At 36.8% G+C, this 14,310-nt stretch overlaps 1 protein-coding gene across 8 annotated transcripts in view; it reads right to left on the minus strand.

Moving 5' to 3' along the window:
• The window catches only part of PEX5L (peroxisomal biogenesis factor 5 like), a 114,328-nt gene that overhangs the window by 39,602 nt on the left and 60,416 nt on the right, over nt 1-14,310 (minus strand). For 2 of the 8 annotated variants that reach the window (XM_063338423.1, XM_063338427.1), the window contains exons 2-4: nt 7,441-7,506; nt 5,574-5,678; nt 4,074-4,112 (exon numbers count right to left, since the gene is read on the minus strand). The exons of 2 other annotated variants lie outside the window; for them this stretch is intronic. In XM_063338423.1, the coding sequence (XP_063194493.1) occupies nt 4,074-4,112; nt 5,574-5,678; nt 7,441-7,506 (210 nt within the window). The remainder of the gene's footprint in view (nt 1-4,073; nt 4,113-5,573; nt 5,679-7,440; nt 7,507-14,310) is intronic. 4 more of the 8 variants (XM_063338424.1, XM_063338430.1, XM_063338425.1 and 1 more) reach the window with 3 other exon arrangements.

A 14,310-nucleotide genomic window follows, 5' to 3' on the forward strand; every position in this document is an offset into this window, starting at 1 on the left:
GTACAAACAGCACGTTCATTGAATATAGAACAACTGTAGTACATGGCTTGCAACTCTTTAACAGGATAGTATATTTTTACTTAGAGTATTCATGAATGAAGAACCAACAAATTTCTGAAAAATAACTCCTATTCATAAATAATTCATGTTTAAAAAAAACAGAGTTAAACTGGCATAGTATATTATTTACAAAAAATATTTGTCCAAATTCCTCTGTGCTTATGGAAAGGTAAGGCATTTTGAAATGTATGAAATGGTATGGTTAACTTCTTATTTTATGAAAAAAAATTACATCCTCAATTCCCATGGTAATTTCAAATTAAAATTGTTATTTCATGGAAAATGTATTTAATTTATGTGTCAGGGAAATCTGTATAACTTTAGGCAAGCAGCCAATGTATGACTTTTAAACATATTGTCAAGGCAACTTTATTATACTCCTGAGAATGTTTCTGCTGAAATTATGCATACTGCCCTAAAAGCAATAATAGTGTTGAGCAGTATTTAACTTAGAGATAAAAAAATCAATCAATATTTGTACTGCTAAGCATGCATTTATGAATTTTGTATTTTCTTTTTTACTCTTCTATTTACCCTGTTTTAATAATAGATGAAAGAGTTATCAGTAGGACTTAAGACATATACCCTGATAAACTACGCAAAAAAACCTTATAGTAAATCAAATGAGACAGATTTGAGACTTATGGAAAATACTGCTAATGAATTTATCATGAATCCTTTAAAAAAGAATATAAAAATATGGTCTCAGGTGTAGTACCCCTAAGATGAGGGGGGAAATTGCCACTCTTGTCAGAGAGCAGATTGGAATGTACAGAGAATTATTGTAGTCTGAACTTAATTATAGTCATTACCTAGAACTGGCATGATTTTTGCCCTTTTTAAACATTAATGTATATCAATTAGTTAATATGGATTTAATTCTGGTCTCGATTGGCATAAAAGAGAACAGAAGCTAATTACATTTACTTTAACTTTCAGTCATTCTGTTATAATGTTATTTAGTAAACATTTATGGGGTGGGCTGTGAGTCAATGCAAGTCTAACATTAAGAAGCTTAGAATGAACATGATTGATTCAAATGGGACTGTTAACTTTTATATGTGAATCTGTGACTATGCAATCAAATTCGTCTAGTGAGTCCTTGACATACACGTCAGCAAATATGCTAACAACATTGGGAGCAGAATATTAGCTATCTTTACTCTGTTTCCTTTATAAAGTCGAAAGGAAGCATTTGCAAGATTTCCTACTAGAGTTTAAAAAGAAAACAACAGGGGGGAAAAAAAACCCAACCAAAAAAACCCCAGAACAAAACAAAAAGCCCAACCAACTGAAAAAAACCACAAATCAGTGGAATTCAGGCATTGGAAGTGTTTGAGTATTTTACTCAAGTCCTTGAGCAAATATAAATGTGCTTGGATCAACAAATGGTATGCAAATGAAGTTCACTTTAAAAAAATAATAAAAAAATGATCCTGAATGCTAACTAATACCTCAGAGACTATAAAAAAAGTCTTAAGTATCTGGTGGAGTTAATTGGGGTGTAGTCATGAAACATACCTCTTGTTTTGACAATTTGTGCAGTGTAGCCTGCTTTTTTTTCATGGGAAAGGATAAATTTCAGCTTAGCATCATAGAATGTCTGGAAGGCAACTTGAAGACCACTGAGTTCCACCCCCCTGCCCTGGGCAGGGACACCTCCCACCAGCCCAGGTTGCTCCAAGCTTTGTCCAGCCTGGCCTTGAACCCCTCCAGGGATGGGGCAGCCACAGCTTCTCTGGGCAACCTGGGCCAGGGGCTCACCACCCTCAGAGTGAAGAGATGTTTCTTATCATCCAATTTCAACTTTTTAAACTTATTCTTTCCAGTTCAGATTTGAAAAGTAAGCGTTCTGTAGGTTAACTTTTAAAATTATAAGCAGCTAATATCAAAATTCTACTCTGATCAATGGCTGTGTAGTTCATGTACATTTAAGTAGGCAGCTCCCATATTTTTCATTTATAAACAGAAGCGAGGATAGCTTTCAACATAAACTTTGCTTTTTTTTTTTTCTTACTGGTGAATTTTTCATGAACTCTCATTTCTGTTCCGTATGATACAGAGTATATTTGCCTGCAGGATCATCTTGGACGTGAATTGTCTCCTGCAGGTCTTATTACCTTCTATTATCTTTTTAGGGATCCTGCCATCACCAGCTTTCCAATTTATGTACTCCAATGAAGACTCTAAACTAGGTGTGATGGATCTGGGACAAATAACTCCTGTGACACTGTGAGATTTGTTTGTTTAAAATCAGGTTGGCAAGGCAGTTAAGCATGCACTTTTTTTACTGCTCAATAAAGCAGTTAATCATATTTTAAAGCATAAGTGTGGACTGAAGTACTTTATTGAATCAGATCTTTTGAAGTTCACTGACCTGTAGTAAATTAGGAATTTCATAGCTGACTGTACAATTAAACTTTGACTCCAGGGGATATTTAAGTTTAAATTTCTCATTAGAAAGTAATTCTGAAGTGAGCTTTTTTTCTCCTGACAAATGCAAAGAACCTGTGAAGAGGTTAAACAAAAATTTTGGTTTTGAATTCAAATCAAGCTTTTATGCAGAATTTTTTCTCATTAATTTCTCTGCTTCAATTAGAGGTATATTGGTTCGTAGCTTAACTTGCAGTTAATCTTTGAACTTTCAGCAAACTTTCTTTCGCTTTTTCTAGGTTCTATTCATATTAAAAAAATTTGCAAAATACCTTTTTTCACTTGTTCCAGGCTCTTCTGAATTCTTTTTAAAAAGATAAAGGGAGACAGCAACATGGTATAGAGCTATGTTCTACACAATCCCATTAGTACTGAAAGCTCATGCTCTGTTGATGCTTGAAGTGTTAAATTTGGCAACTACTGAATGCTTTCTCACACCAATAAAGTGACTTTAATTGAAAGTAATTGAGAAAAATAAAAAAAAAAAGGGATACTGAAAGGCCTATTGAATTATCAAGAATACCCCTCTGCTTATTGGAGTATACTCATTACTGCTGGAATGATGGTCAAGATTCCTAGTTGCCATATATTGGCATAGCCCCACTGGAGTCTGTAATACTTTTTTGGTTCATGTTATTTGAAGATTTGCCTCCAGATGTGATGATATAAAATAGTACCTGATGATATAAAATAATCTGTGAATTGGAAACTTCATTAAAATTTAATTCACAGTATTTATGTCGACAAATAAGTGTCATATTTGAGAAGCAGCACTTTGCCAAGAGCATAACAAAAAAATGCGAATATTCATCTGGCTTGTTCTGTGTTGGATATGTTTTTAACATTTTCCAGAGGAAGAGAGAAAACAGGCATCTCTAAAAATATAAATTCAGGGACATCCACACATTATAACTATTTCTTTCAAAATAAGGATTTAGTCTTTTCTTTGTGTGTCAGATTCCACTAATGCTTCCTGTGGAGTCTTCTTCCACAGCCAGATACGATTAAATCCTACAGTCATTAAGGATTTTTGAAAAAGATTTCACTTTTCTTTTTCCTTTCTTTCAGAAAAGCCAGTACTCCTCTATCTGGGCTTGATCCGTGCATTTTATTTGCAGGTTTCTTGCTTAGCTAGTTGTAGGGATGGAGCAACATGGATATCTATGTAAATACTTCTCTCAAGAGAGACTGGTGCCTGTACTGGGTTTGGTGGTGGTAACTTTGGAAGGACCAGGCCTTATTCTCGTGCCCCAATTCACTCTGGCTTGGGAAGCTTGTTTGCAGCCAATTTGGAACTTGCGTGTTTCACCCTGTGAGCAGCAACCACATCCATCTGTTTCATCATGTAAAGAGCAGACAAAAACACTGGGATGGTGATGGCTAAATGTATATCACAATATAGCGGTGCGTTATTCTGAATGAATGGTCTGAACGAGAGGTTTACACGGACACACTCAAGAGGAAGCATCTCAAAACAACATTACAGCCAGACAATTAGGATACAAATGATGTATGCAATACGGTCACGTAACTGCACATCACACATACATGATGCAGAGATGGCTATGGAAAATACTCACTTTTTCACTTGATTCTGCTTCCTTTTGGCTTCTGCACCCCTTTGGTGCATAGCAGGGAAGTAGGTATTTGTGTTTAGTGGAAGAAATTACACTGACTAATAGACATAAGCATTTTACTCACAAATTTATCATAGACTATTGCTGTGTAGACTGACAACCACTACAAATGGTGCATTAAACATTTAATGAACCCAGGCTGAACTCCTGGCCCTGTTGAAGCCAATGGAAGTTTTGCACTTTTTTTTTTGGGGGGGGGGGGAGGTTGGGTAAAGGAGGCAGCATTTTATGTTGGATTCTAAGTGTTTGTTAATCACTTAGTAGAAAATTAGAAATGATGCCTCAAAGGGAGCATCCTTTTCCTTTGTGCAGTTACTTCATGGACATTAGAGTTCACCACAGGCAAAATATGGTGTTCAACGGGGGCTGAGGAGGAGATTTCCAGACCTGGTTTCCAAAGTAGTAGATGATATTTCTACAACGTTTGTGTATTAGTGCAGCACATCTGTGATGCTCTCTAAGAGGAGGATGCACTGGCCTTGTGTGCATCTTAAATACTTTCAAAGAGCACAGTAGCTGTTATCCTAAAAATGTGGAAGGAATAAAACAGCAATGTGGATCTTGTTGAAGGCTCTCACAAAAGAACAATTTATGTGGTAAGATTACTTCCATTAAACCTCCTGATGAGTAGGAGTAACTTGTGTGTGCTAAATATTAAGAGTAAAATAAAGGCACTTGCTTGGGGAACAAATTCATGTATGTGAGCGACAGGAGGGAATAAAACCAGCTCTTGTAGTGAGATGGAAGTGCTGTGTTTTACGCTAGTGTTCAGTCACTGTCTTCAAGAAACTAATGACAGCACATAAGGTTTGATGGCTCCTCCCAGGTGTAAGGTTTAGCGATGGCGTTATGTCCTTCCTTCGCCTGGAGTTGTGGAAATGAAAGCAATGGGGTGTGCAAAATAACACATTCTGACCTGGACCAGGAGCAGAATCCCAGTGAGAGCTTAGGGATGGGATCCGAGATATTGAAAAGGATACTACTGTGAAGTGGTTCTTTCTTATTTTATATATGCATTGAGTATAAGTATTTTATATATGTAGTGCAAATGAATATTTGTGGTGTGAATATTGAGGGGGTGAATTATAATTGAAATTTTAAATTGGTTTAAAATAATTTTCTGTTAACGGACATATACTGTACTTTCTACAGATCCCTTGATTTAGGGAGGAAAAAAAATGCATTTTTGCTTAAGTTTTCATGTCAAAACATCTAAACCCCCAAGTGATTACATTATTTATTTTACCCCATGCTATTTTTCCCCGCATGGGCGAGGAACGGTGGTGACACTGGTGTGAGATCCTCGAGTAGATTTGTCCACCAGCTCCGCTAGGACTGCGGTTGCACCGAGGGGAAGCCCAGGAGCGGCCGAGGTTCCCCTCGGGCTTCGTGTGCCGTGTTTCGCGTGTCCGCGGCCTCCTCAGAGCCCCGCGCTCCGCCCACCTGTGATGTCATAGTAAGGAGGGGCTTTTCTTCTGCAGACTCCTCCCTCGGAATCTCCTTCATCACCATGGCAACAGCCTTATCTGCCGCCCTAGAGCCTTTCCCCTACAACAGCGAAATCAACAATGGCGCGAGTCAGCAGCCGGGCTGGCAACAACCGCCTCCCAACAACACACCCCACAACCAGCCAGGCCTTGCACTGACGGCGTTTACAGCTGGAAGCAAACCTTGGTTGAAGGTAGAGTACACAAACGCAGTTTAAAAATAGCAATAATTTATCTGTGAAATGGTTCGTTACCAATGAGGTTGGGGTCTAGCCGTAGTCTCGTGACTCGTTAGAGTTGCCCCACTGAAGTCAACGGGAATACGGCACTGCCTTGGTATGGGGCAAGGCTGGCTGGAAATACTCCAGTGCTAACGGAAGGATTTGGACCTTCTGCAGGACAGGATCTCCGCAGGAGTAAGGTCTGCATGACCAGCCCCATGATTTAATTTGTAACCCAAAAGTTTATACCTGAAATACCTGGTTTTTTGCTTAAAAATGGCTTCAAGCTGATTTTGCAAAGAAAGCACAGATCCTTGTAGTTCACTGAGGCAAACGCTCCCTGAAATTTGAAAGTATAAACTATAGGGCTGGGCCTACAGTGTCTATAGCTCTGGTAACATTTTAAAATAAGCAATTTACATCATATAAACAGTCTGGTTTTTGCTAACAGAATATATGGAGCCAAATTCTGCCATCATAGGCATTGTTACAGTTCTCCAAAAAAAAGGTCATTGCTGTTGAACTTTAAAATTTTTTTTAAACTTCACTTTTCTTAAAATTCACTTAATGTATTGTAAATATTCAAGACAAAGTTAGACTGTTTTAACAATATTTAATTTTAATATTGTAGCCAAACAAAAAATGCACTGTTTGTGCCATACTCTTTGAAGCCATACTCTTTATTTGAAAAGGGTATTTATCTTCTCAATTTCACATGGACTTCTGTATTTTGATCTCTTACACTCTTGCGAGTGACAGAGAAGGTCTGAGCACTACAGATAAAGCATAACAGCAGAACTGTATTATGCTCATGACCCTGGGTATGTCCTTATTTTTATACTTACTAAGCTCCCATTGATTTCTCTGGAAGTTTTAGCTGTGCAAAGACTGCAGGATCTGGCTCCATAAAAGCAGCATTTTACACTAGACTCAAATACATTTAAATACTTAAAAGTCTATTAACAGAAGGGGTTCTTTACTACCACATCATATACTAGAATTACTGTCACTAGCACTGTATTCAGTGTCCAATAAAAATCCCGATGCTACTGCTTATACTGAACTACAGGTTGTTTAGAAACATTTCATCAATTGCAGGTAAAACCGTTACATTCTGTTGCGGGTTTTGAGCAGACTTTATTAATCATTAGGTCAATGTTAGGTTAGCTTGCTTGTGCAACACATCGCCGTTACCCTACAGAGTTCTTTGCATGCTGCAAGAAATTCTCAGAGCAGAAGTGTCATAAATGATAAGCATGCTGGATTTGTGATGCCTTTGATATCCAAAGAACTGCGAAGTTATTGTAAAATTAAGTATATTGAGTTCAATGAGAATTACTTCTAATTAGTACGCATATCAAAGGTTCTTGGCCAATTACGTATCGCTTTGTTCATGATTCATATGGCATATTCCAGGTCTATGAAGCTTGTTTCTAGCATGACGTGTGGAGCTATCATTAGCTAGCTCTAACAACATGCTATTTGATCTCTATAAAATGTAGGCTGTTTGTGCTGAGTGATAGAACAAAATAGTTTATCAGCTAGAAAGGATGCATTGGAAAGCATGCAGTGCTTTTTATTTCTTGCAGAGTAAAAACCCACCAAAGCAAAGGTCAGGTCACTTTTTTGAAGACAGAGCCACTTTTTCTTCAAGGTTTCACCTACTGCCTGAAAAGAGTCATGATACTCGTATTAGTGCCTGCTTTTAATCTTTCATAAACATAACTCTGCCGACCCCTGGGAGTGGCTGATACCATATATAATCTGTCTCATCAGTTTAAAGTGGCTGTAGTACAATGTAGAACAGCTGATGAATGCCCCTGTGGTACTTTTTATGAGCAGACTCTGTATTTCTGCTAGTCAAAGCAAGTGGTTCAATGCTATTTGTTTTTTATTAGGGCTTTCTTTCAGCTTTCCTAAAAGACTACATGTAAGCCATGTAGATTTATGTCTGACTACTCGGCCTATGGTATGAAAAATGTCACTCTGAAACATCTAGTTAGTGGCAATTCCCTGCATACCAAAGAGAGACACTGTGGTGAAGTAGTTTAAATTTTGAGATTATGGTGGAGAGATACACAGGTGATAAGTTCATTGGAAAATCTATTTTTTTTTTCTATGCTGGTGACTAAAAATGGATTTTGTTGTCCAACATAAGGTATGTAAGCTTGAAAATTTTGGTCTCTGTATTCACTACAGTGAATACTACCATATTCAGTCCTTGCCAATGAAGTGATTAGGCAGAAGAATTGGAGAGGAGTAAAAATAGTTTGTTTATGATCAGGACAGCCTTGTTGCTGTTGTGAATTGCAGCTGAAATTAAAATCTCTAACACATATATTACAATAACTATTGAAGAATTGGTCTTTAAAAGAAAAAGTAAAAAAAAGTGCAATTTACTTCGCCTCCTTCAATGTTAAGTGTTTTTTCTTAGCGTTTTGGCTTGCTGTATGTATTTATCTGTTACAGTAGCTCACTGCTCAAACCCTCTAATTCTGTAGCAGCTAATTTTACACTTGCCAGGTCTTTAAAATGAACAGTTTGTTCATAGTGTAGATTTGCAAGGTAAGTTATTTTCTCATGTACTATTTTCTGCAGTATATAGTTGGAAACAATTGTGATGCAGATCATGACAACCCGTGTACAAATCAAGACAAACACAAATTGATGAAGGAAAAATGTATTATTTGTTTTCATAGAACCTACTGCTTAGGGGAAAAAGTAAGAAACATGCCAGTGTTTCACTATTTCATACATTTAAAACCAAACAGTTCCTTTAGGTGATATCTCAAGAGCAAAATAAAGAGGAGAGCCCAGAGTATTCCCATGATGCTAAATATTTATAATAGAATTGGGTTCAAAACTTAATAACGGTTTCTCTAGGTTTATCCCTTGGGATCAGATAATGGATAGTAATAGACGTTTTCAAAGGAGTATGCTGATTTGGCAGGATTTTGTAAGGAAATACTCTATTTTTTTGCAGCTGGTGTTTCTGAATAGTTCCAAATCAAATTCTGTACAAGTCACATATTTACATGTGGTATTTAGTAATGAGTATTTAATTAAGCTACTGTAAGAGCATGTTAATGTAAATTTCTAGTTAAGCATACAGTTTTGTTGTTTTTAAATCAGTGATGCCTGTAGCTTTGTAACCTTGCTTATGTACGAGAAAGCTTTTCTTTAAATACATGGGACCAGTAGATCACCTTCAAGTCACGATGGGTGGGTCAGTTAGAAAGAATACATGGTCATACTTGCTACTGTTTGGAGAAATACTATATAATTCTGTAATTCTTCTATTCATTACAGTTTGCAAATTTGTTCTTGTATATGAAAAGGCAATGGCCAGTGCCTTTTAAATATTTCATATTTTGACAACAGTATTTATAATGATTAATTACAGAAATTCTTTGTCATCTTCTGTGCAATAAAAGGATTTTATCTAAATCCATAACATAATTCACAACATAATTATAAGTTTGCTTTTGACTAATATTTAAGGTACTGGAGTCCCAAATTCACCTTTCAGGAATATTTATGCCACTTGTTCTTGTGAGAAAGTGAGCAGAGAGAAATTGAGGGAGTGATCACGTGCCTTTAAAAAAAATTATACACAGAGAAAGAAATTCTGCCTTTATATATGTGCTGCTCCATTTATTTTATGAAGATCCTACCAAGCTGTTTCAGCTTTACTTGACACACTACAATGCATCACTATTCAGTGAGCGGTTGCAAATCATCTCAACATGGGTATGCTTTAATTTAAGCTTTTGTAAAATAGAAGTTTTAACACAGCTTCCCTTGTAAAGAAGTTTAATAGGAAAAAAAAAAATATGCAGACAGCGCTAGTATACGTATGATATGATTACTGATTTCCTGTGGCATCTCTCCTTTCTAGTTCAGGAGAAACAGAATAAAAATGTTCGGCATTTATGAATAGAATGCCAAAAAATTGACCAACTATCCTGAATTTTTAACATTGGGCTATTGAATTGAAGTGTGGTGTGTTTTGTTTTTGTTTTTTTTTTTAAAAAAAGCAATAAAAAAAACCACCAAGTACTTTTCAGTCCAGAGTATCTTGAAGTACTGATCTGCTCTTTCAATAGCTTTAATAGGTTGGGGAGGGGTTTTATAAAGCAAACTTTCTGAAAGATGCATTAGTGGTAATGTGAAGTTATAGGAGCTGTAGTCCCTCTTTGTTAGGAGAAAGACCAGCCAGAGCTACTGTACGTGTTGGACTTGGGCAGCTTGGCTGCTCTCCACGTCCCCAGGCAGCTGATGCATTAGAGTACCAATTAAGCAGCCTATTCAAAATGGATTTATGCACCACAAATCTTTGTGGTTTGTGCAATTTAAAAATAAAAATGAAGGAACAGGCCTGACTTTATTGTTTAAAATTATGCAGTGCTAACGCTTTTGCCTCTCAAAATGAGCACACACAGCTATGCAATGGTACTGTGAGAGTTCTAGTGTCCACAAAATGACTGTGAGCTCTTGATTTCACGTGGGATCTGTGTTCAGTACTTTGTAGTTTTCCCTTCTCAGGCTGTTCTGAGCATGTTTTCTCCATATGTCTGTCTTTTCATCATCTATGCTTTTCTACTGTTTTCTAGTGGCGTTATATCTTGCATCTTATATATATCATTAAAAATAATGAGAAACCATATGGTGAGGCAGTTCTATGAACCAATACAAGATGGATATTTAAACAAAAAAAATTTTTTACATCAAAGCTCTTAATAGTTTTTTCTTATAAGCATAATGGTGAGGTATACATCTAAAGTAAATGGGAACGTAATTCCTTTTAGGCAATGCTCAGTTGAGTGTGGTGTGGAGACATCTGGACAAGCTCTGTCCCCTGAACTGGAAGCAGTAACGTCAAGGTAGACAAGCTTTCAGGCCCTGAGCTAATATTGTACTTGCGTCCTTTGGAACCTCTTATCAAGCTTTCTGTTAGTGGTGGTCCACCCTCTCTTGACTTATGACCTTTAGTATCTCATTCTTATGAGATTATGATGAAATAAAGATAGTATTGGCTGCGGAGATGGAATCTGGTGTAGGAAGACTTGCCTAAGAAGTAATTTACAGTAGGGCAGCTGAATCCGTATTGCTGAGTTCAAAGTGTACTACTCATCTTTCATTCCTTTTTTTTTTTCATTCTTATGTTGATGGAATAACAGATTTCAATATTAATATGGGAAGACTTTTCCTTTCTTGGCAAAGAAAGAGATAATAGCTGATAAATGGGAATCATCACAAATGTTCACATTTACCTTCACTGGATTGTATCTTATGTTCATTTAAATATTAATACTGTGGTTAAATCACATTCCACTTTGAGAAGAACTTGCATTGCAATGGCATTGTTAGGTTTTCTGTTTATTGACCATCAGTAACTGTTGCGTTACATGAGCTTCCTTTAGAAGTTCTCTCATTCTGATGCCTATAGATCCATTCTGAAAGCCAGGTGGGACTGCTTCCGAAGCATCTCTGGTGAAAGCTCTGCAAGACTCGTTTTGCTCTCAAGAACTTATGCAAAATTATTGTACTTAATGCATGCGAACACGTTATAACTGGAAATTAATAAACAATTCTGTCAAATCTAACTCATTCTCTATAAACTAGGATGATTCTTGCAGGCTAATAGGAGGAAAAGTCAAAAAGTTTTATTTGGAATATACCTAGGCAGTGTATCTTTTTGAGCAAGGTAACACTTTCTAATGTTGGAAAAATAATGTTGACCTAACTGTAAACAGTAAATCATAAATCCAGCCTGAATGTAGAGCAAGGTTGGTAAGTACCAGAAGAGCAAGGTTTGGGACAGAACTAACTGCTTAAAGGTTGTTTAAGGTCCTTTTATGAGCGAGTTATATAATGTGACAGCAGGGTTGGGGAGACATTTGCAGCCCTTTGCATTCTGTGTAAGCGTCATCTTTTAATCAGGCCATTGTGAATATGTAGAAACTATCTTTTTAGCACTTATTTGATTGACTTCTTGATAATTTGGAACTGCGTTATCAAAGGAGCGAGTCTTTTGACTGCACAATGTTATTTGACTTCAAAAATTTCAGGGAATAGCTGTAGAACTTCTTTCATCTCTGCTTAGTCTGTGTCAAGGAACACTGTGAAATCATTGGGTTTAGCAACTGGCAGTTTCAAATTTGCTTGGTAGTCTTCAGGGAGAATTAATACTAAAATATTTTCTCCCTCTCAACTGGGGTTCATTTTATGTTGACTTTGGTACCATGAGCCCCAATCACAACATACACGTAATAACAAAGAATTAGTTTATTACTATGATAATACGTGTACTGAATATGGATAAGGCATTCCTCTAGTACTAGTTCAAGTGAAATTCAAGGAGCTCAGGTCGCTTTAAAAATAAACAGATTGGTGACAAGCGCTCTGTCCATTGTTTAAATGTGTTTACTGCACACGTGATGTGTAACCTACGTATGTGGCTCACTCGCTTCCTCCCAGCACGTGATGTCTTGTTCTCTAAAGTGTTAGGGGTTCCTCACCTCTGAAAGCTGCTGCACAATTTCTAATGATTTTGTTTCATTAAGTGTTCAGAGAACTCAGACAAACAGTCTATGGCAAACATAGCAAGATTAAAGGCCATACAGTAAGTCCAAATTGATACACATAATATTACTGATGAAACAAGTTCTGCTGATATGAATTCCAGTTCTGTGCGCTTCTCCACATGTTATCTTTAGTGGAGTTTCTCAGGATGCGGTTCACGTTGACCGAAGGGCTACAGCGGTGGCAGACACTAATGATAAAGTTAGGAGCAGACAGCTCCTGGAACAGAGAAGTTCTGCCATGATGTACATGTGTGTGTAATGTAGAGCTTGCTTGCATGGCACAGGAGTGAAGAGGATATAATTCCAATGACACTTAACCACATAGATGAACAATTGGGCATTATATTTCATCTGCTTTTTCCAAATGATGATTTAAATCCCACTTCCTAATAAACAGTACTGCCTGAGTTATGTATCTGTGCTGGAACTGTGGTACTTTGTCAAAAACTCACATCAGTGAGAAAGCAGTGAAATCTGTGCCTTAAAACATTTGCTGCACGTACATTCTGATTGATAATTAGCAATGTTACAGCACATAAGAAACTGGGCAGGAGATAATTTTGAATAATCTTCCATGTGCTTGTCTTCAGGTATGCATGTGGGAACGTGCTCTAGAAAATTTTTCTTCTATTTCTCTGGGTTCACAAACCCAGATGTTTCCACAGACACAGGTTGGTCAGGGGACCATAATCATGGAATCACAGAATTGTTAGGGTTGGAAGGGACCTTAAAGATCATCTAGTTCCAAGCCCCATAAATACTGAATGGAAGACTTTTTGATAAATCGATAAGATTTCCTATCAGCATAAAGAAGTGTCCCCTCTTCCACAGACCCTTCTTAATGTGCCTTAAGAATTAGTTGAAGTTTAGTTCATTTCCTGAGTAATTTGAGGGCGAGAAGTTTGATCATCAGTAAGAATTCTTGAGAATTTTTACTTAAAACAGACAGTAAAGATTTCAGCATTTGATTTTAAAACTGTATCTAAGAATTATTTAGTTATTAAACGTTTTCTCTTTAAAAATCTAGACTTTGTTATTTTGGGGACTAGAAGGTGAAATTGCGTTTCAATTCTTGTACACCCTGCCCCAGACACAGATGATGTTAATCCAGGCTGATGAGTAAACCGTTCAATACAGCTGAAATCAGTTTGGATTATAAATAATCTGTGGACATGTAGAACTTTTGTATTAGTGCTAATGCTGTTCAAGATGTAATGCCCAAGCTGGACTAAACACAGAATTGATGGTAAATCGAGTGAACAGGACACTTAGAAAAATATGTACATAGCTTGTGCTTTTTTAAAAAAAGAATTGTTTAAGGAAAACAGTGAAAATAAACTGAGAGGTGGTATTTTTTAATGTGGAAAAATTAGAGGCTTATCAAAGAGCAGGAATACAGAACAGTCTTCATAGGGAATTCAGAAAATAGAATGTTGTTCTGAGCTAACCGATGATTACAAGACAACTGCTTGTTGTCTTGTATTTTGTCTTGTGTTATATTATTATAATATAATAATAAGCCTGTCTTTATATAAAATGTTTTATAGGTGTAGTGGTAGGGTAACCCTCAGTGAAATTAATAGTGGTTCTTATTTAACCTCAGACAATGGCTTGAGCTACAAAGCCTGAGACAAGCATTAACTTTTTGCACGCTTGTCACAAATGTTTATAGATGTTGAGTATTGATTTTGACGGTTTTGCTTGGATCTGCTTTTGCATTATCTCTGCCTTTAACTATTTTGCTGTTAGAGGTCCCTGTACTCTCTCATGTGGTGTCCTGAGAGTCAAAACATTAACTTATTGATATTAATACAGCAAAGGCAGTGTTCACCAGAGCAAAGTGTGGAGCCAAGTCATGGCAGAGCTTCAATGTTCCTGTTTATTT

This window comes from Chroicocephalus ridibundus, chromosome 6, assembly GCF_963924245.1.
Source record: "Chroicocephalus ridibundus chromosome 6, bChrRid1.1, whole genome shotgun sequence".
NCBI lineage: Eukaryota > Metazoa > Chordata > Aves > Charadriiformes > Laridae > Chroicocephalus > Chroicocephalus ridibundus.